Genomic DNA, 26449 nt, shown 5'->3' on the forward strand with positions numbered 1-26449 from the left:
CATTTAAAAGGAATACCATCATGCCGAAAGATTATTTGCAATGTAATAACATATCATATAATACAATTCTATTAATCATATCGTCATGTCAGAGGAAGAACACCCTAGCACAACATTTTTGTGCATCACATCGGTGCAGAAATGCCCTTACACCATGGACTTGTGCACACTGCTGTTGCATGCATGTGGAAGTGTGGTGTTAAGGACGTTCTTGCATTGACAAAATTGATATACAGGGGCCGTGGAAGCGGGGTGGGGGGGGGGGGTGCTGGGGGGATTCAGCCCCCCTCACTTTTTTCCAAAAACGGAACAAAGACCATAGGATTGTGATTTTTTGCATGGTCAGCCCCCCACTTTGAAAACCGTTCATATTACATCATTACATCATCAAACATTGTATTCAATAACAGTACATTCTATTAATATGGGAACAAAAGAAAATCATTGCAATGTTGCCAATTTGAGGAATAAAGGATAAATGGAGCACATGTTTGGACAATGTGAAAGTACCTTAGTGATATTAGTATATACAGTGATGCTCGAAAGTTAGTGAAACCCACCAGAAAATGAACATATTCAAAGTTTTCACGTTCTCCCATATTTTATATCTAATTGTGAAGTCAGGTGATAAAACAATACATTCAACAAAGTTTGTTTCTCTGGGCTCGCCAAAAAATTGTTGTGTTGTTTTTTACCTTCTACACTTAAGCAATAAGAAGTGCATTTGGTTGTGAGGTTCACTTTTTTTTCAGCAGAACTGTATAAATCCATGGAAAGTACTCACCAACATAGCTTTCATCCTTGTCTTCTGGAGGGTACCAGTTTGTAGTATCGGCCACCGTGGTTGCACCAGATGAGATTGACACAACACTTCCTGATTAAAGAAATTACAAGCTTTGCTTAATATCAGCGCTTCAACAATATTCAGGCTAAACTTGGATAAGTCGGCCTTCCGTAAATCAAGTAAGTCTTGTTTTTAACTTGGGTGACTTTTCATGAAACTTGTTAGCACCAACAATTTGTTGTTCCCTGAAATATTACTATGGTAACACTGTCACCAATGCTTCCTAGCAAAAGATTTCAAGGACACTGTCATTGTCAAAATGTTTTTATAGAAAGATCTGCAGATTATATAATTATTCACCTTCAAAGGGAAACTTTTCCTACAGGTCAAACAAACTCAATCTTATTACAGTATTTATTTTCTTTGAAATGATTTTCAAAGTAATTCAGATATTTGACAATGAAAACCTTCATTGAATCACACTTAATTTACACCTTTCATAGGTAGTCAACTTTGTTTGACTTAAAAAGAGCGAAAAATGATATATTGAAATAGATAACCATAAAGTAATAGTGTGTGACATCACCACCTACACTGTTAGAAAAAATAAAAGAAGTTCCTGCAGCAGAGTCTCGAGAACACCTGTAATCTTACCGAATTGCGTAATCTTACAGGAAATTGGTATTTGATGTATGGAATCTTACAAATTTCCTTGAATAAAACACCCTTTTCCCCTTTTTAAACAGACCTGTTCTGTTAAATTGCAGAAAAATTCTTGTTTTATGAATTTACAGAATGATTATTACGCAATTCGGTAAGATTACAGGTGTTCTCGAGACTCTGCTGCAGGAACTTCTTTTATTTTTTCTAACAGTGTAATCTCATAAAAATATTGTCCCTAAACTTACCCCTCCATGCTAATGATCCAACCGCCCCTAAGATGAGAGTGCTACCATCCATGGAGTATGTTGCGCTGAACCCAGCCTGGCACCAACCATGCCATGCTATTCCTTTTCCTAAAGTATCTGCTTTTATTTGTACCTCTATAGCAAGAAATTAAAAACAAAGAACCTTGATTAACATTTCAAAAGACATAATAAAATGACTTTTAGGTACTGTAATATATGGTGACAGTAAATGTGTATGTAGGATTTTGCATGTTACTGTGTGGGGGGGGGGCTACAGTTTTTAGTATATAATTAGCTATGTTTTGGAAAAATTTCACAAAACATGTAACTTGATCACATTCGTCTGTAAAAGCTATCAATTGAACAACGGCCAACTTTGTCGGCAGATTTTGTAATGCCAGGATTTCCCCTATAGGTTTTTGTTTTGAACATGTTACTTCCAGACTACATTCTGGTGGCACAGGAAGAGAAACAAACATTGGATCTGGGATCTGTATTACTACAGAGGAGTTACGTGTGACTGATTCAAGCAATTGCAACTATGGAAAGCCAATAGAACCAAAATTCTTCTTTATATAGAAATACACTTATCGCTTTGTGAAAAAGTATGATCACCTATGAAACTGGTGAATCAAAAACAATAATAAGGCATAAAAATTTGTCAAAATAACCGACTCTATTTTGAACTGAAAAGGCATATACCTTCTAGATGGTGATTCTATTGGCTTTAATTGATATTGACTGCATCAATCACACTATTGTGTATAGGTCCAGGTCCAAGTTATCCAATAAATATTGATAAAAAATCTAAAATTTAACAATTTGTTTAGGCAAATCAGATTTTCTACCATTTAAATTGCTTGTAACTTGATATAGATTGCAGACAAAAGATTTTTGTATCATAGATATATATCAACACAATGTTGAATGATCAAATTAATTACTGTCTTATTTCCTCATTCTTATTTTCAACATTTAGTTATTCCTTGAATATAACTTCTTAAACAGAGTAACAAAAATAAGCAATATTTGCGGAATAAGTTCAGTGTCATATTTTCATTGGTGAAAATGGGAAATTCTAGGTCGATACTGTAATATTATAGAAATTCTAATTTCAAAATTTTATTACAGAAGTTTAAAATATGACGAGACATTTTATTGAATCAGTTCAATAATAATGCAGCTCCAAAACTGCTGAAATAGTAAAGAATGGAATGTTAACCAGGGGAAAATATCTAGTCTGATTGAAAAAAAGATCTATTAATCTTTTCGGATCCAGATTTTCGAGCATCACATGAAATGCAATAAGAAAATTCTCCCTCAACCCCCATCTTTTATGTGTGATAGACTTTTAAAAATACACAAAATATACCAAGATGCAATGAATTAAAAATTCATTTCTTTTGTTGACATGCACATTCCTAATCCCTCCCAAGAATAACCATTCACAGGCACTGTAACAGAAATCTTAGTGATTAATTGTAAGACTGATATGTTGTAACGATTCTTATAAAATATATGATGCATTCAAATTACAAAAAAAAGTTAAAACGTTCACTAAATTCTGTATTTCGGTGGCCAGGACATAAACAATCACATAACTTTACAACATAATTTATTACATATCCTAAAACATAGGCCTATTATTGGGTTGAGTAAAGATTTTACCTGTTATACAGTGCGTATCAAAAAAAAGTTTACACTTTGAAAAAATCCTGTAAAATTATAGATTTGTAATATCCTGAAGATTTTTCCACATTTTAACATTGGTACAGATCCAGTTAAGCAAATGACGACATAACTATCGAAAAATATTTCCGCTTGAGTGAGCACCGCTTACTTTTGAAAATTTAGTGAAAAATGATTTGCGCAGAACTTTGAAATAGCTATGCGAATAAAAGTAAACCTTTATCGTGAAGAACACGTAGAATTTTTCAAAGTGTAAACCTTTTTTTGATACGCACTGTAGTGTTAAAAAACCCTCAAAACTAAGAGGGGAAAACATCTTACCTGCGTTGAGCAAGTCATCCATTACTTTAATCATTTCTTTGAATTATAATAAGATATCAAACAAAATAAATAAAAGAGAAATGATATACTAATTTTTGTTGCTCTTACATAAAGGATGTTCCAAACATCAACAAAACCTTACACGATATTCTTTCCTGGGTCCGTTTCATAAAACTTTTTTTTTCTAATAACAGATTTGCAATAACAGTTAAAAACTACTGAAATCATCCTATCTGATTGGTTGATGCTAAATTTGTTATAGAAATTGTGCGCTCGCGCTTTTTAAATTCTTGGGAGTTCTTTTCGGGTATGGCAGTCCAGAGGGCTGAACTAGCAAATCAAGTAGATGTATGGAGTTATTGAGTCAATTAATCGTGACAGACCCTATTAAATTTCATACAGGAGGTTTTTTCTTCTTGGCAGTATCTGGATTTCATCACGCGCTGTGAAGTATGACAGTCATTACATCGGTTACCTTACGAGAAACGTCCTCTTAACAGATCTCTATATAAAAATATATAGTTTCAGGCACAAAACAGAAGTGTCATATATTTATGTCCACGCCACGAGTATTCACCTCAAATCATAAGTCATCGCTGCATTTTAGGACGATTAGAATGACAGAGGTCGGCAAGAGTTCGCCTTCCTTTGTCAAAGAATCGAGATAAATCAACCCAACTATCGCACTTGTGATTTACAGCACAAACTTGACCCGGATGTCAAGTGAGAAACGGTCTGAAAACAAGTTTTCAAGAGAATGGCTTGGGTTTCTAAAATCATTTCATGTAAATTTAAAACTCCATTTTACTGGTACAAGACTTGATTTTACTGGTTATTAAAATTTTCATCATACACATTAAATGCAAATATAAAACAAAAATCACATTTTTTGATAACCATTAAGATAACGATATAATTCAAGCACCTTTGTCTGTTTTTTCTTTTTAGTTTATTTTACGCCAACGATGTTTTCGGACTAAGCCTGTTCATCGATCAAAGTAGAAATGTCTATTGCTTCTCTTTTTTTTACTTACCTTACAGAAATGTTTCCAAACAGTTACCGAAATTATTGTGCGTGTGTCTGTGTCAGTGTGTGTGTGGGGTTGGGGGTATCGTGAGGTATAAGGATCATATACCTACCTCACTGCCATGGTCAATACATCTTAGCTTACTTGCTATTGCAGTTTCTTTATTCTTTCTTACACTAATTATTAAGGTCTCTTCCTGGTGATTTTACTGCTTAAAACCCCGGGGGGCCACTTCCATTCACAAGTGGATACCATGCGCGACCATGGGGTCTCGAAAATCACCCTAAACACGTAATTTCCATATTCTGAAAATGCACCCCTTAACAAGTATTGGCGTGTGAAACCCTACCCTTAACAAGTATTGGAAACAAAACGATATACTCTTGGAAAATATTCCCTGAAATGAACCCCTAAACAAGTACAGGAATGTTTTATTGTTACGGGTCCTTCGGTCGTCGGCTTTACCTTATTTGGTTTAGTACGACCCCATCTTCTACACCTCGCGCAAATCGGACTCTAAACACGAAGTGTTGGGGCAAAAAGGACATCCTTTATAAAACATTTGAATTTTGTTTTATCATCCACGCAAATTCGACCCTAAACACGTAATTTTCCTAGCGAAATAGATACCCTTTTTTCATTATTTTTGTGTTTTTGACACCCTTATCACGTTACGTACGTAACGTGCCCTATCGTGAAAAAGACATCCTTTTTACGTGTTTTTTTGGTCGCGCATGGTATCCACTCGTCAACGTAAGTGGCCCCTCCGGGCTTAAAACACAACCTCTAGAAAAAAATATGATTCCGAAAGCAGAAAGTGCTTGGTATACTCAACTGGTTAAAATGACTCGAGTATTACTCTGCTTAGTACAACTTGTATGTCTAGTAATATTTGTATCTAACTACATGCTAGTCACAAATGACTTTCGTCAGACTGTGTTCTCGTCCAATGTGATTAAAAATTATTGAAATATGATTAAAATAAGTTGCAACAGCCTGACCCTTTAATCTGGTATTTTTTCCAAAGAAATTTAGATTGTTTGTAGTCTTTGAAAAATATTGTGAGCAATAAGCAGGTGAGACAAATTATGCACTTCGCGGTATATCTTTTACAACAGAGAAGTATAGAGTAATTTCTAGATTCGTAAAGGATTATAAAATTGAAGGCACACACACACACACACACACACACACCACAGCACACGCACGACAAAACCAGTGGCTAGTTGTCATAGAGTCAACTCACTCACGTTCGAGGCAAGGCCGTCTTTTCATGACGCTGTGAAAGTTGAGCTCAGCGTCCATCTCGTAACAAACGCCGTTGGGAAAGATGACCAAAAACCTTGTGTCCGCGTAGAACTGGTTTGCCCACATGTGCCCACACGTCTGTGACCAAACAATAGAAAATGATGCATCACCCATCTCCAATGTGCCCCAATCTTTCCAAACGACTTCCAAAAAGGTGGCTTTCAAAGGAGGGGTGTTGACAAAATGGGGGCATCACCCCCTTGTCCCAACTCAACTGTCCCCCCCAAACAAAAAGCAATGACATAAATAAACAAAATTTTGAAGGAGTCAGACATGGTGCATTAGGGCAAAGTTTCTACAAAGTTCACTTTTTTTATACAAACCCAAAACTTTTTAATTTTTTTAACATGATATGTAGGGACATATTTTGCCCTTTTTTTTCTTTCCGTGTTTCATTTTCCCTCCCTTTTCTCACATTTGGGAAGCCATGCATGGCCCTCGAGCTATCTGTACGCCGGTGAAAAGATGGATTTAGATCGGAGGGAAAATTGTCCTTTCCCCATTTCCCTTGGAAAACTGTATCTACGAAGTATCATCTCATTAGTGAAACCCCATGCCTGTGGAGGCACATTAAAATATATTTATTAAAATGTGCCACGAACATAAATCTGAGAGGAGTGAAAGAAGGATTAGACTAAGTCTTCATACAGTATAGTGTCAACATAAAAACTGCGCCAAATACAAAGGTTTCATGTTTTTTCAAAGGGATTGTTTCTTATTTCAGGTTAACATTAGTACCTTAATTAACAACTTATAGGACAGAACTATATAGCATTATGTGAACTCAAGAAAGGACAATTCTGAATCAAACATATTGAATGAAATCATGATACTTTTTGGTCATGAAATAATGAATGAAATCAAATATCTTTGTCATGACAATTCCTTTTGCTTTGTGCTAATTCATCACTATAAAAATATTATGACAATTTGTGTTATTGTAGATAAAGGAGAAAGGATGAAATGAAAACAAAACAATAAAGGAATATAAATAGATTCGTTACATTTGGGTTCGTAAATATTGCTCTTGACTTGTGCTAATAATCAAGATGAAAATATTACGAGGAGCACTAATTTCAGGATAAATGTAAATGAAGAAGAAAAGGAGCAATAAAATAAACAGATTAAATGGTACCATGAATTTTGATTCGTTAATACTTTTGACTCTTGCTAATGCTCCTCAGTGAATGCATTGCAAGAGAGGTATTTTATGTTATTATGGAAGTGTATGGATAGAAAGAGTGCAATGGAATAAATAAAAAAATTGATATGCAAGTCATCCTGATCTAAATTAATGAAATGTAATAATATCAATATACTTCGGGTGCATGAGAAATTGTATTATTCATGATAGACGCATACTACATTCTAATGAATATGGTAATTTATTAAGCTGTGGAATGCAAAGTGCTTTCTTGGACAATGAAAATCTATTATTTTCATCTCCTCAACTTAATGTTATAGCTGTAAGATGAGCATGTAAGACTATACATGTAGAATATGAAAATACAAATTTCCCAAATATTCGGTATTCCGACGATTAACATTGCATTTATGCAAGATGGAAGCAATTCTCAATTTTCCTCCACCAATTCATGATTTTAGCTCCAGCCACCACAAAATAAGATACGAAGCACATCATGCCACAACAATTAAGGAAAAAAGAGACACTCGCGGGACAGAAAAGATGGGATAAACGCCAAATAATCCAGCGACATCTAAATATCATCACCAAGAAGCAAGTAATATGGGAATCGGGGAAAACAGCAATGCCACACACAATCATATAAAAGGAGAAATATTCGGCGTTCAGACGACTAACATCGCAAAATGGAAGCACTTTCCTAATTGTCCTCCATTTCCATGATTTTAGTTCGAACCACCACAAAATATGTCACACAACATGCCGGATCATAATGAAGACAGGGACAAGGGAGAAAAGACAGACTAAACACACACGTACACACACTCACACACACCCACACACACAGCTATAGCATTAGCAATATCTAATAAGCAGTAAATTGGGAGTTGGCAGAAACTGCGGCTAAATCACGACAGCATGGATATACATCTAAAAAGCAAAACTACACGGGAAATATAGATTTGGGAACACGCAAAAAAGCAAAATACTATAAATTACAAGAAAAACACAGCAAGGATATGATGCTGCAATGATTGCCATTCATATTTTCTTTCAAAACATACTGCTGGTAAAGATACAGGGGGGTAGGAATCTTCTGTTACTTAAATCCACCACCCTTCACCCGTCTGCGAGGTGATTCTAATATTTACATGGATTAACATATAATCCCAATCGATAATTAAAAGGAAACAATTGTTAACAATGCCGAAGATATACAGTGCGTATCAAAAAAAGGTAATCCAACTTTAGAGGGTTTAAATTCAAAGCTTATGTAATTTCACTATTTTAATTCACCTAAATATGAAAGAGGGACTTCCCAGCTTTTCATTGATACCATTTGTACCACACACGGCACAATCCGAAGAGCAACTTTAGTCCAGCAACAAGTTCTCTTTTAAAAAATAATATATAACCAAAATTTACAAATATATCTAAAATTACACGCTGCTAAAACAAAATGAAGACATGTTTACCAAACAATCAGAAAATATAAAAGTATACATGGATGTCATCTAAAAAAATGTGCTGGCGACGAGTCACAAATAAGATTTTATTTTGAATCTTCAGACATGGGGCATAATTTATAAGATGTGAGCTCTGTTAAGAATCAAGTTTCATTTGATATTTACAGCGTTCGTGTCGTCATCTAATGTAGATGTGAACTTTGAGAAAATTTGATTAGACTTGGTTTTTAATCTAAATAGATTGAAAATCAATTTGAAAATCTCATTTTTGATCTCCCCTAACCACGGCAAATTCGAAAGAAGGCTTCACTCTCTGGTAATTATTTACAATGTGGGTGTATAATCTAAACAAAATCTAAATTTGCTAAAGAATCAAGGATAAGATTACACTTATTCGATTTAGATTTTAATTCGTCACTTAAGACGGTATTTTGGGACCTTTTTTCGAGTTTCCGATATTTAGAATGAGGTTGGTATAAAAAAGTCAAATATTGAATTAGTTTAGATTTGATTCTTATTTCATTCGCCCGTAACAAAATCATTTTCAATATTCAATACTTATAATGTGATTCCGTGGTTCATCTAAAGAAGATGTGAACTTGGTAAGTATACATGTATGATAAAAAAAAACATAGGGACACAAATTTCTAGTGACTTAGATTAAAGTTCCCATTTTAATTCAAGCACTTTCGGAAAACTTCACTGTCAGATATTTTCCTCTTCAGTTGTTCACATATTTCGCTGTTCAACGTGACGGCGACTTAGGTCACAATCATGTAGCCAGAATTGGAGCTTTCGTTCCTGATGGAAGAAATCACGGAAAGCAGTATTTGAACAAAATGCAGCTTAAACATTTTCCCCGTCATATTATCTGCTTCGGTTGCGTTGAGTTTGCAAATACATTGATATGCGATTGCGCAAATCACTTAATCCTTGTCTTGCGCATGACGATTTATTGCATTGGTTATTATGTGCCAGCGATGACTTTCTCGTATTTGGGTTACAGAGCCTGGGACAGTTTCTTTGCAATCGGGAGATTTGATACAGCTTGGCACACGGTTACCCGGACCGGATTAGACTTGCGGAGGGATGGATGGATATCGATTTAATTAACCTTGCCGTCTGACAAGTTCCCAGATGACTGGTGAAGACTTTCTTGAATTTTGATTGACTGACAAGCCAAGGTGTCTGACTGTTGCGATGGTAACTGTCAGATATGCATGTATCATCTCACAAGACCTCTCATGAAATGATTTCTTGAACAGTTTGCGTGGATTTGTATTGTCATCTAAGCTGCGGTCCTCAAACTTACCATCCTGTTACGAAAATTCATACTTCACTTCTTTAACCAGCAGAAGAGGAATGTCTAACATAGACGACTTCAAATTCCTGGTACTAGACACATAGACTACATTCCGGTTTTTATAGATCTATAGGCTACATTACCTTTATCCGTACAGGTATGCTGCAAAAATCACATTTGAAAATGGCGACGGTCTTGTAAAATCCATTCTAAAAAGACCCCACAAAATACCTGTCCATTCTTTCGAAACCTACCTGACTTGACATGGGCGGAAATCCCAGGGGGACGGGGACGCGTCTTCCCTACTCAAAATAGTAGGGGGACATAATATCAAATGTCCCCCTACTATTTTAGGTCTTGTATGATAGAAAGAAAGACATCATTCAAAATCGCAACAAAACATGTATTTTGGACGAGATGACCTTGATTTTGGGGTGATAACCTTTTTTTTCTTTTTTTTTGCTTGTCCATTTTTTCCAGCCCCTGGTTCCCCTACCTTTGGGGAAAGATTTCCGCCCTTGTGACTTGATGTAATTTCCTACCATTTCCGATTCTCTCCTTCGAGTTTCTTTTTCTGAAGCAAGACCTAATTGACAGATCAAGACCACTTCACCTTCTTTTCAAAATTATGCCAATTTCGTTCTTAAAAGATAACCCTTTAAGGAGCAATTCGACTCACCGTCGGCCTTATGCCAAAAGGGCCTTAACTGCTTTTGGCCATTCCGAGATAATGGCGTTTAAAGGTTTTGGCCTCTCTAATAATCAAAAGTTTGTGGTCGTTTTTTTGCTTTTGAAGCCAATTTCGATAAACGTGTTAAGTTATTAAGTTTTACATGAAATGTGTTAAATTTATTATAAAATATTCAGAACCCCTAAAATCGGGTTAAGGCCCTTTTGGCATAAGGCCGACGTCACTTACTGTATCACTTGCTCTTTCATTACTAAGATACAGGATCTGGAACAACATCGTGAATAACTAGAAACATGTTTTAGGACCAACCTTTGCACGGGACCAACTTTAGAACTTACCATGAAGACAGGGCCTGGTCTTGTTTACTGAGGTGAAGTACAGGTCTGCATCGATCTCGTAACACGCCCCGTTAACGAGTATAACCTTGATCGTGTCTTTGAAGAACTCATTCGACCATTTATGTGCGCATGCCTGTGGATTACGTCACAATTTATTGCAGGCGGGAAAGGAGGAAAAGGGTGCACCAAACAGAAATCATACAAATGAAAGTATATTACAGGCGAACGAAAATAACAAGATAAATGGGGTCTACTCTTACAAGACAATATACTTAAAAAAAGGATACGTCTTATCAATTCAATTTCTATATTATTCAAAATATCCTTATTTCATATCCGTCAACTTTTTCTTTAGTAATGTCTGAATTCAATGGCAATATTATAATTAAAAGTAATTCCGGTTGATTAATTTGAATTTATACATGTGTTAAACATTAAGTTAGAAATGTGTTAAATTTGTCATTGTTAAGTGCTGCTGTGAACGTTATATCAGTTAGAACTATCAAGTGTGTCAATTTGTTGGTCAGTTATTAAAACCGTTTAATTGAAAAAATAATCTAGGTGTTATTCTGCTTATTCATTCAGAACTTAAAGGTGAATAGAATTACATGATGTCTAAAAATAACGTCACGTATCAGGAAATAGAAACGATAGGAGCAAAGTGACTGCCACAATAAATACTAATCATTTATGTTTGGTTTTGGCGGACAATTTGGTGATTAATTCAATTACCTCCATTTTGTGATATGAAAATTATTGCTGGATGGCTGTCCAGTTTATATGAACCAAATCATTTGGAATCATATTATTGTAAACATTTTGCCACGCGGAAGTTAAATTTGTATTTCATTTTGGTCAAATCATATAGTTACAGATAGCAAAAACGCATTGCTAGCGAGAAATAAAACATCAGTAAATTAGGCCTAATGCAAGTGTTATTCATGTATGCACCTTCATTAAACGAAAATTTCTGATGTAGATTTTTTCTTCGATTACATTCCACCAAACAGCAAAACAGAGGATTAAACTGTGCTCACAGATGTTTCGTGCATGCACGGAATAATACATTTGGATTCGCGTAGCTATTTTCTTTATTTTTTTATATTGCAAAGTCATATTAATAGCAAAATTTTCTCTTTTGTAAAACGTGCAAATGGGTCTACCATAGTATAAATAGAAAGCAAAATATTACCATACAATTTTCAGTCACTTTGGATTATTTTTAGTCAGCATCGGATGCAAGTCAGATTATGATTAGGAAATGATGGTATCAGATATCGGTAAACTTTAAGAGTAAAAATGCAAAATTTTATCGCAACTACTACAATTTCGGAAAATATAGTCTCGTATATTAAAATAATGATTTTTATTTAAAGGGACAGTGTTACAATGTCTATATATGTACGCATTTCCCTTCACGGAAAATCACGTTCATCTGTAGAATAATCTCTTAAAAGAGATTAAAAACGTCTCTGGGAACAAGATTCTCAATTGTGACATTTTAAATCATAAACCTATTCAGTGTAATGAATTCTATATCGCTGGAACCTACTCTCTGAATTGATTTTTTTGTTCTCAATTCCCTAGGAGTGCAGTGCAGTCTGTGCGGAGGAACATGAAAATAAAGTCAAACATTCGTGAAAGGAACGGATTATTGCACAGAGGTATTCGCATTGACACGTTAAAAAATAAGTTCTATAAGAGTGTGAAGTGGATTTATCCGTAGAAACGGGAAAATGTCTGTATCGTTGTTTTAGAAAGACAGGTGCTTATTGGACCATACATGCAGGAGTGCAGGACATGAGGCAATTAAGAGACATGCAACGTGAAACAGTTCAAGACACGGAGAACAACGCCAAGGAGAGAAGAATGACACGAACTTTCAGGTAGATGACGTGCAGAACATGACCGACCATCGTGCAAGACCAATCTTTGAACAACACTCAGAAGGAAGGGCGCATATTTTTTTGGTTAATTTACCCAATTGCATCTGATGAGAAGACATACGAAGTGCACGAATTAAAGAGTAATATGATTCATATTTGCTCGTTCGTTTAACTGGAACCTGTATCGTTTGTTTGATTCAACTGTTATGTTGCTAAATGCCTCATGGTTTTGTGATGGGAAGATTAGAACTACAATTCGTATGTAAATTGGCAACCAATCTTTTCAATTGAAGTACAACAGTGGAATGAAAATATACGTGTTGCAAATTTGAAGGAAGAAGACCCTGTGAAAATTGGGTTACAATCGAGCATTACCAAAAATGGTGAATGTGCCAACCATGATATTACCAAGACGATTCAGTTTGAATTCTTAATAACACACAAAAAATCGTATGTTATGCGCTTACCATGTATTTCTAAAGAATTTTAAAGAATCTGAATTGGACGGTGACCCCCACCCATACCCGCTCACTAGACTTGAATTTTAGCAGCAAGGTGATCTTATTCAAAATCTAAGTTCACTAACACATATTATTTTCATTCCACGATGGTTTTCTCATCTCACGGGGGTTCCCCAAGGATTCCGCATAGGTACTGTGTTATTCAATACCGTTCTTTCACAGCTCGTGCAAACTACCATATTCCAAATAGCTTACGAGATTGGAGAGAACAGGAGTGAACAGTGGTCAGTGTTTAAGAGTCACTTCCCTAAATTATTTCTTCCTTGATACCGTTTAAACTGCTCCATAAGTTGGGTGTTCGATGGTTAATGGGCATCCACGCACAAGGCATCGATGTTAACGTGCACATTCTATTAAATCTTGAATCTCCAGTCTTAAAAACATGCCTACATGTAGATCGGGAACATTCCACACAACTTACCATTGAGGCAAGGGCGTTGTTTTGTGATCGAGTTATAATTCAGATCGGCGCTCACGGTGTAGCAAACACCATTTGGGAGGATGGCGTCGTTGTAGTAAACGTTGGACCACAGATGTCCGCAAGCCTATGGGTGTGGATGGGGTGATGAACGAACAGGTGGTGCATGGAGATGATGGCGGGGATGAGTGGTGGTGGTGTTTATGAGCAGGGTGGCGGTTGGAAGGGAAAATGCGTATAAGGTAGGAAGGGAAAATGCATATCAGGTACGAAGGAACATATTAAGGTACGAGAAAGAATAGATTGACATCTGAAAGGGTGTTTCTTTTTTAATTCATACGGCTCACATTTGTTTGTTTTTTATTATGCAGAGCAGAAATTAGTTCATGATAAACAGAAACACATTTTAGCCGGCTTAAACAAATAATTATTTCAAATTATTTCACTCCATTTGCAATAGGTTTTTTACGTTAAAGGTTTTTTTTACTGGACAAAATGTTAAGCATTGAACATTGAGTATAACGAATATATAAGAATACAGGTTATTAAATGACAATTCCAAACAACACGAACTAATGAAGTGATTAAATGGTTGACATGAAATACAAAAGCATGAAAAACAGGCAATTTTGCTAATATCATAAATACAGCATGCATGATAAAAATTATTGAATTATACACATACAATGGCAAAATGGATTAAAGTGAACGACTGTGAAACACAATGATACTGCAAACACGAATCAGCAACCAAAACAATTTTTAACAATCTAAATATAAACTAAATTTCATAAAAACTAAATTTGACCTGAGTTTGAAATATTCGTAATATAGTGAACTACGTATATTTTGAAGGAAAATAAATGAATTTTGTGACTTTGAGACTACAATCAACAAACTACTTTTAAAATTGACTACAATCATCTTGCATGTTCAATATATGGAGCAGTCACAAGTTCGAAATTTCAAACAATTTGTATTCAGATATGCAATGATGAATTTAAACAGTTTACATATTTCTATTCGAATTCCATTGTAAAAGCGATTCTCAACTACCCATTCCCCCAAACCTTAATTGCAAAAAGATGTAGAAATATAGGTCAGGAAATGTCAAAGGCTAAAGTGACTTACCGTGACCTTGGCCGTTCTTCTATTTCTTTGTCTGGTGAGGGAGACCCCCAACCACTGGTTGTCTTTGGCATCTTTGAAATAAGGACGGACATTTGGGCCGCTTCTCTCGTTTCCTAAGAACAAAATAAATGAAGATTGGAATCCGATGATTAAAAAGGGACCCCATCACACCCCTCTAAATATCGACTGAGTAAGCAAATTTTAATTTCAGTCATTATATTTGCCCCAACAGCATCAATTTTCTATCATTTGTGTAGTCTATTCTGACCCTGAGATGTGATACGCAAATCGCAAAGCTTCAGATTATTTCAGCATTTTATGCATCATCAATGATTCCATATGATTTCCTTGAAAGACATGCATTGCGATCAATTGCCAGTCTGTGTGTTATCGGACCCTAGGATCGTTTCATAAACTTGTTATAACAACAAAGTAACAATTACAGTTTAAAGGGGAAGTTCACCCTGAAGAAAACTTTGTTGTAAAAATAGCAGAAAAAATAGTAAAAAATATTGGTGAAGGTTTGAGGAAAATCTGTTAAAGAGTAAGAAAGTTATTAGAGTTCAAAATTTGGGATTTGTGACGTCATAAACGAGCAGCTGCCTCATGTGTTATGTAATATAAAATGTATGAATTTCAAATTTTGTATGGTTCCTGATGACTTAATTTTGTTTTCTTTTCATGATCGGGTGTGAAATGATTTGTCTATTGATATACAAAAGTTACAGTGAAAACCATTTTCAATTTTCTGAGAAAATGACATTTCATTGATTTTTTACCATTCGCTATGTAGGAATGCTGCTCGCATATGACGTCACAAATCAAATAATTGAAATTCTAATAACTTTTTAATTATTTGATGAATTTTTCCCAAACCTTCGGCAATATTTTTTATTATTTTTTCTGCTTTTTTACAATAAACTTTTTGTCAAGGTGAACTTCCCCTTTAAAGCCACTGAAATCATTCGATTTCATTGGTCGATGGTAAAGTTAATTGTTATAGATATTGTGCAATTATCATAATCATAATACCAGGGGCCCGTAACACAAAGCTTGGCGATGAATAGGAAATATGAAAGAACACTTATCATTGGTTCCTATCCGGCACTTTGAACCAAATGCGCATGAAACATAGATCTTGATTGGTCTATCCGTCTAGCGATTGATCGCTAATCTTTGTGTTACGGACCCCAGGTCTTTATGAAACGAGATCCTGGTAACTTTGACTAAAATTATGTGAATGGTGACCTAAATAGTCGTCTGGTTCGTGAAAATTAAAATATTAACATTAATGGATAAACTAGATATGCATATAAATGTTTTGATTCCAATCCAAGTCGTTTTGATTGAAATATGGTACCTGTTCGTGTAATTAGAATAACTTTAAGGACGATTGGTTAACGCAAGCAAAATATGTGACGATACGAATTTTAAGATCGCTTTAACTAAAGTTTTAAAATGCCAATATGAATTCAATCCGTCCTATCCGTGTAAGTTATATTTGTTGTTACTCTTTTGTTTTCAAAGCTTCCCAAATTCTTCTTTTCTCCCAATTCCACAATTCTTTTTTAGTTCTATTTAATTATATATATATTATTATTTAATTATATATTTATTTATTTATTCATTCCTTTTTTGGGGGGAGGGGATTATGCCCCTTCGAGAGTCATTCATGCTCTCATGTAACTATGCCCCCAGTAACTATGCCGACAAAACTTCTAACTGTCTGCTGCCTTTTCTGCATCTGGATATATGTGTAGTCAGTGACCTTTCTTTCTACTATGAGAGCGGACGTCGGGTATGTCAGGGGAAAGATGTTCGGAAGTCAGGCAGGAATCGCTCCTGTGCTCTCTCGGGGGTGACACCAAGATACTCTAGACATGACTCGACTGATCTAAATAGACACGTATGACAAAGGAGCTGTGCAACACGATGATTAATATATCGGGTTGTGTTGCAGGCTTCCAGCATGGAAAGAGACCTATCTACTCCAAAAGGAAACCGAAGCGGGCTACATGCTGATAGTAACATGTTTCCATCGAATAAACTGGAATGACCAGCATATAAAAAGGCAGCGATGTCAAGAAAAAGATTCACAGTTTACAAAAAAGTGTATCTCTATTTTTTTCATCAGGTATAAAGCTGATTGTGTCAACTGTAGTGTTGTAATTTGTATTTGACCTCAACACAAATTGGTCTAAATCTCTGACCCGATTTGAATGACCACTTTCTCATGAAGTCCTCAAATATTACTTCACTGTCTGTGTTCATTTCTGATTCATTTTGGATAAATTAATAGGTTCCCTTGACCCTTCAAAAGCATCAGTCTGCATCGCATCTCCCAAAATAATACACATCCAGTAGCAATTTAGGAATCGGTTTGTAATGGGCCTTCGAAAATCGCAATAGCGGTGCTCCAATGGCCTCACGCATCAGTTTGTTACCCCCTTCCCCCGCCATCCCGAAAATGGACATCCTATGGCATTTTTATGTATAGAATCTATAGGCCTTCCAAGAAAACGCCGTTATGTTACCTTCCTTCAGAGACAATTAGTATTGACAGGCCTGGTATTGAGTCTGGTTTATAGTTATTAGAGAGGTTACTTACCTCTATCATCTAATTTGACTTCTACACATATTGGTCTTTGACCTGCTATCTGGGGGATGTTGCACTTGAAGATAGCCCCTGGTCTCGTGATAGTGGGCTGGTATTGAGAATAGGACTTGGGAGCACCAACCAGTACCCTATAAGATATCAAGAGAGAGAGAATGAAATCATTTATTTTAATTAAAAATTAGATGGTGACGAAACACTGCTCTAGTACATGAACAACAACGCAACACAAATGATCCCATTCGTTTCAACCATCATCATGATCGGAACATCACAGACCATCACATTTTGAGGCATTTTCCTGCCAAGAATTTTTCGGACAAGTCCCCCCCCCCCCCCGAAAAAAGAATCGTACTTAAAAGGGGGGGCAAGTGCCTCCTTGACTTGTCATGACTTGAAAATGTCTGAATGTCATGTCCGTCAACTTACTTTGAATTCAACATGTTCAAAGAAGTTGTAATCATACTTTCATCAGTCATCACACCGATTATATTTATGCCTCCGTCCTGGAAATTATCGCCAAAACGGGCTCAAACTTTGTTTCAAGTAAAAAAACAAACCAAAAACTGTTGACCTGAGTTTAAGAATTTCCTGAACGGAATGGTACTCCAGGGTTCCGTAACACAAAGATTGGCGATCAATCGTTAAATGAACTGATCAATCAATATCAATGTTACATGTTACATGCGCATTCAGTTTAAAATACTGACCAGGGACCAATCAGGGGTGTTCTTTCATATTTGTGATTCATCGCAAACCTTTGTGTTACGGAGCCTTGATCATTGGGCATGGGGTGATGGGAACACACAACTAAACTGTGTCATATCGCCTATACAAAGTATAATGCCAGCGAAAGTTATAATTCACTCTTCATGAAAACTCTCTAGTCTTATTTCTTAGATTCGTAACGTAACACGTAAAAAGAATCAACGGAACACTAAAACGAATAGACAGATGAGGTGGCACTAGAGTAATAAAAAAATAGTTCTATTCCAAAATTTTTAGGAAAATTGTTCAGAAGTAATCTTTTTTAGATAATGAAAAGCAGGTGGTTGATACATGGAGCTATAATATATATGTTTCGGTACAGAACAGGGGCCGCGGAAACGCGGGAAGGAGGGAAGGGGGTGGGGTGTGGTGGGTCCCACTTTTCAGGCAATAAAACGTGTACAAAAAAACATGAAAATTACCATCGATTTATGATTTATACATCTTCAGCCCCTCAAAAGAACTTTCAGAACCGTTCGGCGGCCCCTGATGAAGGATATACAAATCTCAGGTGAGATAATAACTAGGTCGAAAATTGACGACGTAAAGGAAGACAGATGTTGAGATATTTCTCTGAGGGGACCTCGAGTAGTTTGGGGCATCTTAATTGAGATCTTTAGGGGTTAGTGATCTCTAAAGCGTGTGTAATGCGTTGGTAAATCTGAACGTTATCCCCGTTACGTTGAAATCACTGTGCGATGAAATGGACGATTGTATCATAAACATAATGTTGTGTGAAAGATGTGGTCTAAAATTATTTTCCAAAAAATAAATAATAAAATAAAAACGTTGTATATAGGTCGAAATTTAACGACGTAAAAGAATGCAGATAATTATGTGATATCTCTCAAAGGGGCACTCAAGTTGTTTGGGGCATCTTAATTAAGATCATATTGATAATTTGTAGTTGTAAAAATGTCTTCATGACGTTTTTGCTTTTCTCCTTTCTCGGGAGCCCAACAAGCTTTTAAGATTTTGAAACAATTCGTTCTCGAGGTTTTTGCTTCACAGGTTGATTCATTTTAGATATACTGTTATTTATTCTATGTGTACTCTGCCTTGCTTTTATTGTTATAATCACCTTTTTGTTGTTTTTTTTCTAATAATTTCAATCACGTGTATGTATTTTAATTCTCATTAATCTGTTTTATTTCCAAACCTTGGAGAGTTGTTTATATATTGTGTATTACATGTTATGCATTGATTTTAATAAACACATAAATAAAAAAAAATGTCTTCATGGCTATAGGAGGTGTATTTTTAATGGACGTAGCAGACATTTAACGCGAACGTCAAAATACAATTTGCAAACCGTTTAACAAGAGCACCAGCAAATTTTATGCCAAAGAAATATTATACACAACGGGCAAAGTGTATTGCTTTAATGAAGGTCGTGCAATCTTCTGGATAAATAACACTATTTTGTTAACACCATACACGTTAAAACACTACTGTTGTTTATTTTTAACACTTTTTCGCGTAGCCTAATACTTAAGATCGATATACTGTGTCAAATATACACCATAAGTTGCAACAACCATATGGCAACTATCCCGCAACCATCACACAAACAGCATCGATAATACACATCATTGTCGTGGCCGAGTGGTCTAAGGCGCCTGGCTATACATGGAAAGTCCGCGGTTCGATCCCCGGCCGCGGCACCTATGCCCGTGAGCAAGTCATTTAATCTCCATGCTCTTTTATCCTGCTTTCAAATAAATGGAAATGCTATATGCATTATTGGTAACTAGGCGTGCACTTGTTTAAAAAAACAAAAATGTCACAGACTGTCATGACTGTGGCGCAGCGAAACATGCATCTGTAGCCCAGTACCCGGGGACGAAAGTGAGACCAATGAGACATTCCACTTTTACACCGGGGACGGTTCTGAAAACGGGGACAGTTCCCCTTTTGTAGCCTGTCAGTTACTGAATGCAAATCGAATGTAGATTCCAAGATGACGCCAAATTTCTATTTTATCCCTAACGTTTCCGGTAAATTTCCATACAAACAACAATATAATTCCCGTTTGGTAGCAGTATGTGTGGGTGTGTGTGTGTTCAGTTGGGGTGGGTGAGTATTTTAGTTGACGTCGGACAGGTAAGCCAGGCCTTGGCCTTGACATTGCCCTCGGATGTCTTATGTTCTTAAACTCGGACAATCAGGTCTTGGCTTCGGATTTTTTAAGTTCTTTGCTTCGGACAATCAGGCTTCGGCCTTGGCCTCGGATGTGTGAATTTCTTGACTCCGGATAATCAGACCTTCGCCTTCGCCTCGGATGTCTGAAGTTCGTGGCTTTGAACATTACGGCCTATATCCTTGGCTTCGGACACTAAGGCCGTAACTTGGTCTTTGGCCTCGGATGTCTGAAGTCCCTGGCTTCGGACAATCACGCCTTGGCCTTGGACGATATGGCATTGGCCTTTCACTCTGTCATATTACTTATACTATATTTTCAGAAGCGAATAAAACATCACAACGTTTTTTATACTCCTTGATGCATATTCACCTCCAAAGATGTTCAATAATCATGCAGAGGGGTCCGTACCAGCATGGAGCTATTACAGCTCTATGGTACCAGAAGCGTTTCTCCGTTCCTGCATAGGGATGGCAATGTCGTCAGACTTGGAACATAGAGCTATAGCTCCATGCTTGGAACGTGTACTGGAGCTAAGGCACTGGTTAACATAATCCGTCAAAATCTATTTTATTTGAGTGTCGACGCTGCATGATAAATGGTGATCAAATTTCATTTGCAAAATCCATGCGGAAATGAGTAACCTTTCTCGGGTCATTTGGGTGAAACAATAGCTAGCCCAGCAAAGCCGCAGACATCACACACATGACACACGTGCGGTTGTTATGTAGCTTTTTAGTTGACCTCCAGGACATTGTTGTTAAACTGGTGTTTAGGGGGAGGGGTTGGTTGAAAATATTTAGCCTCTTCATCTATGTTAGTTATCATCATATTCATGTCTATTATGGTGGGTGGGGGGGGGGGTTATTGTTCATATGAAATAAAAAGCATATCATTTTAATGTAAAGTAAAGCTAAATGTGATTTAACAGTAAGCCTATTATCATGACTACGTTTGGCTAATAGTAATTTGCTGTTGTTATTTGATTTTCTGCTATTGTTGTTTTTACTGTTGCGGCTGCTCTGAAGATTAGGGGCTGTTTGTGATGATGAAATACTGCCCTTACAAAATGTTCACATAAGAGTCTTAATACGATAATTATGTGTAATTCAAGTTAAGAATGAGGGGAGGCCATCCCACCTCCTCTATAGCCTATAGGGCCTATATCGCCGACCCTGTATGGGCCCCGTTCATTATATTATAGGTCTACCAGTAAGACAGGATCCAATTTTATATTAGCGTTACAAGTAGCCAACATCATTGTAGATCAACTTTACGTTAATATGTAAAACTCCTACTACTACCACTACTACTTCTACTACTACTACTACTACTACTACTACTACTTTAGGCCTATGTAGACCTACTATACTATAAATTCATCAATTTTAATAATACTACTACTACTACCACGACTACTACTTCGACAACGACGAAGGTGACTTCTACTGCTACTACTACTACTACTACTACTACTACTACTACTACTACTGCTACTACTACTACTACTAATACTACTACTACTACTACTACCACTACAGGCCTATGTAGACCTACTATACTATAGAGTTTATCAATAAATACTACTACTCCTTCGACAACGACGAAGGTGACTTCTACTGCTGCTACAACTTCTACCTACTACCGTGGCTTCTACATGAACTCGACGTTTTCCGCACCACTCTTTCATTCTGAACTTTTCACATTCTCTATAGATGGGCATAGGACTTCATTGCTCTACACATCTTTCTGAACGAGAGTCATAATCACCCAAATACACGAAGATTTCCTGTAAAACTTATCACAGGAAGCAAATGGATTTATTTCATACAACTGACTTGGGTGATTGCTGAGGAATTGCCCGACGAAAATACATTTATGCTTAGGCCTATATCGTGGATACATCTATGCTTATCAACATCCACGTACACTCTAAAAAATATTGGGTAAAAGTGCTCCATGAGGGTAATATGTGTCCAACCAACATTTCTTTTGGGCATTTTTATTTATCCAGTGTGATGGAAAATTTTGCCAATTCTAAAGTGATTGCTGCTTATTTCTTTTTACCTTACTGGACAATATGCTTGGGTAAAACAGTGCCCAAAATTGTTTGGACTCATAATTACCCTCGTGGTGGTAAAAAGAAATTACCCAAGATTTTTTACAGTGTACATTGATATATGGTACAAGTACATTCCTACATGCAAGTAAGCCTACACCAGGGTTAAAATTTCTTACAATTCACCTTTAATACTTAGCAGTTACTTTCATTTCGTAAACTGGTTCCGCCGCCACTTTAATTAACTTATTCTTTAATGACTTCTGATTTCAATGAAATTCTCACCTTAAAAAAATAATTTTCTTCTGTATCCATTCAAATCAACTTGAATCTCAGGTAGAAAACTGTATACCCCGTATTAATCGATTCTACAACCACAAACAGCTTCTTCCTCAAGAAAACATGGGTGAAAAAAATCCCCAACGATATTGATCTGCTTGAGTGAAGGTCAAAAACTCTTATAAATCAAACTTCATCAATCGTCGGTTATATGCAAGGAGGTCGTAACTCAATTAAATTTATATATTGCCAATGAAGGTAACGACCTCCTTGCAGCCAACAGGTGATTTTACTCAGAGGGTCAACGAGAGTCAGAAGGTCACAGGCTGAGGTCAAAGACTTGTTAAATGGCACTTCACTTGACATTGCTGTAACAGGTTAGAATATAATTTAAACAGTGCTTAGCAAATTTTCACAAAGCTGTTCGTAATGTCATGCGTTATAAAATATTATCTATCATATCCACTTTCTTTTAAATTATCAAGTTAGTTTTGATTACTAGCGGTAGCGATCTGTAACCACAATGCAATACGTAAAATCCCGGGACGCCCCATCCGAAACACGAAAATCCTCAAACGAGACAAATACTAGTAAATTGAAATAGAGAACAGGAAGAAAATTTTGGCAAGATATTCATTCAACTTCCGAATGCAACAAAAACCTATTTATATCAGCATGGGAATATCGGAGTATTTATGTTTAAAAGCATGATTATCATTTTGTATTTGACATTCTATACTATATCCGCTCACATTCACTTGATTGTTTTGAAAAACAAAAATAAGTATGGAAACGAAAGTAAATAAATCTTGATATCTTGCGTTCATTAAGAAATTAATTTCATATTTCCTTGTTGCATGTTCTTTGTATCAATTTGCAAGGTGTGGGATTCTGGCTATTAGACCAGTATTAGCCCCAAAATTCTGAACCTAAAATAAGAAAATCTTGCTCTTTAATACTGTAGTAAATAATGTATGAAATATGAGAAATAAAAACTGTTTCAAATCGGTTCGTACACCGGCCGAAAGGCGATGGGCTTTAAACCCTGGGGGATAACCAAGATAATTAACACGACGGGGAATGTTCATAAACCAAGGGTTCTGAAAGTACACTTCAACTTAAAAACAATTCATATTTCTCTAAATGCACTGACCAATCACATCGACAATTGGTTTCACCGACATGACAAGCTATAAATGGGACCGAACTATTGGGGGTAATGTGTCTGTCGATCTCAATTTATGCCGGGGTGACAAAAACAAAATCAACTTTAAAGGAGTTACTTTCCTGGGTCCCGTAACACAATGGTTAGCGATTAATCCTACGCTTGATTTTTACGATCAATTGTACATTGTAGTCAATGCAATCAGTTGTAAAAAATGTTCTACGATCAATGCTAAGTGAAATAGTAAATTAGTCCCAACTCTACAAATCTGCTTTAAATACATGGATTATTTGGAGAAGTGTAAGAAACAAATTTATAATGAATGATTAAAATCTAGGACCTACTGAATGACGAGGTTTTGAGGCAAATAAAACCAAAACTTCAACCCATCAGACAGATTGTGAGGCAACGCAACCTTTAAAGGGATGGTCCGGGCTGAAAGTAATTATATCTTAATACACAGAGTAGAATTCACTGAGCAAAACGCCGAAAATTTCATCAAAATCGGATGACAAATAATAAAGTGATTGAAGTTTAAAGTTCAGCAATATTTTGTGAAAACAGTCGTCATGAATATTCATAAGGTGGGCTGATGATGTCACATCTCCACTTTCCGTTTTCTTATGTTATTACATAAAATCATATTTTTTTCATTATTTCATACTTGTGTGAATGATATGTCTCCCTTATAATGAAATAAGTTGCAGCAATAAATATCTAATGCACTAAATCAGTTGTCAATCCAATTTTTCTAATTCTTGGAGGAGAAGAATATAATAAACCTAATTTCATATAATAAAATACAAAAGAACAAGTTATAAGCTATAAATACTTTCAGCCTGGACCATCCCTTTAAAATAAATTGTTACCCCCCACAGTACACGTGCATGTAGTTTCACTTCAAAATCCAAATACAATTTGTAGGAATTTCATTTTTCTGATACCTCAGCAGGGTGTCACTTAGAGGTCAATGTATACTTTCCTTTAAAAAATTGATAATTTCAGAGAAAATATGTTTCTATTATTAGAAGAAAGAAGCGGTGCTAATTTTAACGCCTCTACACAACGATGATCTGCAGGCCAAAATCCTTGATGAAAATGAAAATTATAGCATGTTCAGCGAAACATTACACTGTAATACTGTGGTGTTAAAACAAACACCAACTGGTGTTAATAGAGGACCACACCATGAGGTGTTAAAATTACACCCTAAAGATTGAACATAACACCAAAGAGTGTAAAATTAACAACCAAAGGTGTTGTAATAACACCTATAGGTGTAAAACTAACACCACCAATTTAACACCGGTGTAAAATAACTGGTGTGTTCCTCTATGTACACCGGTTAACACCACAGTTTTGGCTGTGTATATAATTTTCAATCGACGATTCTACTTTGCCCTGGGACCCGTTTCATAAAGGACTTGCAATTGTAACTTTTCCATTATGGCAACTACCTTGGCAACCTTGATTCTGATTGGCTGCTGGGCCCTAGTGTTGTCATGGTAGTTGCCATTATGTCAAAGTTACAACAGTTGCATGTCTTTTATGAAACGTGCCCCTGCAGTCACCCAAACCTTGATGGATTTTTGTTCAAATTTACATTTTTTGGTTCTATGCGAAATTTCGAAAATAGTGATTTTTTTTACCGTATTCACTTTGATTTGAATGGAATAATATAGCATTACATCCCTTAAAAATACACTTGATAATCCAGCTCTTACTTTATACTTCCCTGCTTCAAAACTATCAAAGAAGGGTATGAAATAAAACACTTTGTAATCATTTAGCAGGAAGCAGTGTCAAGAGGCCTGAGGTACTAAACACTTAAAAAGGCAAACAACGTTTTGCTTAAACACAAAACGAATATAGTCTCTTTACCCCTAAACCATTCTTATTTTAGCTCACTAAAATTGTTTTGATATATATATACATGTATATATATATATATATATATATATATATATATATATATATATATATATATATATATATTGTAAAGAAAGAAGTTTAAAAATAAATAATAAAAAAAATAAATGAAAATAAAAAAGAGTTTCCAAAAGCTGTTGTACATGTACATGTAAAGCTTTACACACACACATACATATATATATATATATATATATATATATATAAAGATATATTTTCAAAATCAACTATAAATGAGTCAATATCTGAATTAACTATTTTCTAGATAGTTCTTGAATAAAGTCGTTTTATATTGCTTTTAAAATTAACGTACACGTGCATGTACCAATTCAAGCAAATTAAATGTCGGCCAGCAAAGATATTCGATTTCTTTAACCAATACTTGCAATGTTGACTGCTGAAGAAATTTATTATAAACCACAAGTAGTGGTTACATTTTTCATTTATTATTATTAGTCAGCTTCTTCACTATTATTTTTTTCATCAGAATACAATATTCGATTATTCATATTTACTATTATTATTATCATTTTGAGAAAACAGCATTTGGCGGATAATC

General features: G+C 35.8%; 1 protein-coding gene across 4 annotated transcripts in view; it reads right to left on the minus strand.

Annotated features, from left to right (window-relative positions):
- The window catches only part of LOC121425942 (integrin alpha-9-like), a 77742-nt gene that overhangs the window by 19083 nt on the left and 32210 nt on the right, over window positions 1-26449 (minus strand). For 2 of the 4 annotated variants that reach the window (XM_041622060.1, XM_041622061.1), the window contains 5 exons: window positions 17545-17681; window positions 14937-15049; window positions 5981-6116; window positions 1693-1827; window positions 785-874 (listed from right to left, as the gene is read on the minus strand). In XM_041622060.1, the coding sequence (XP_041477994.1) occupies window positions 785-874; window positions 1693-1827; window positions 5981-6116; window positions 14937-15049; window positions 17545-17681 (611 nt within the window). Of the gene's footprint in view, window positions 1-784; window positions 875-1692; window positions 1828-5980; window positions 6117-10980; window positions 11114-13808; window positions 13933-14936; window positions 15050-17544; window positions 17682-26449 lie in introns of all 4 variants that reach the window. The other 2 variants (XM_041622063.1, XM_041622062.1) reach the window with 2 other exon arrangements.

This window comes from Lytechinus variegatus, chromosome 13 (genome assembly GCF_018143015.1).
Source record: "Lytechinus variegatus isolate NC3 chromosome 13, Lvar_3.0, whole genome shotgun sequence".
In the NCBI taxonomy this organism is placed as follows: Eukaryota; Metazoa; Echinodermata; class Echinoidea; order Temnopleuroida; family Toxopneustidae; genus Lytechinus; species Lytechinus variegatus.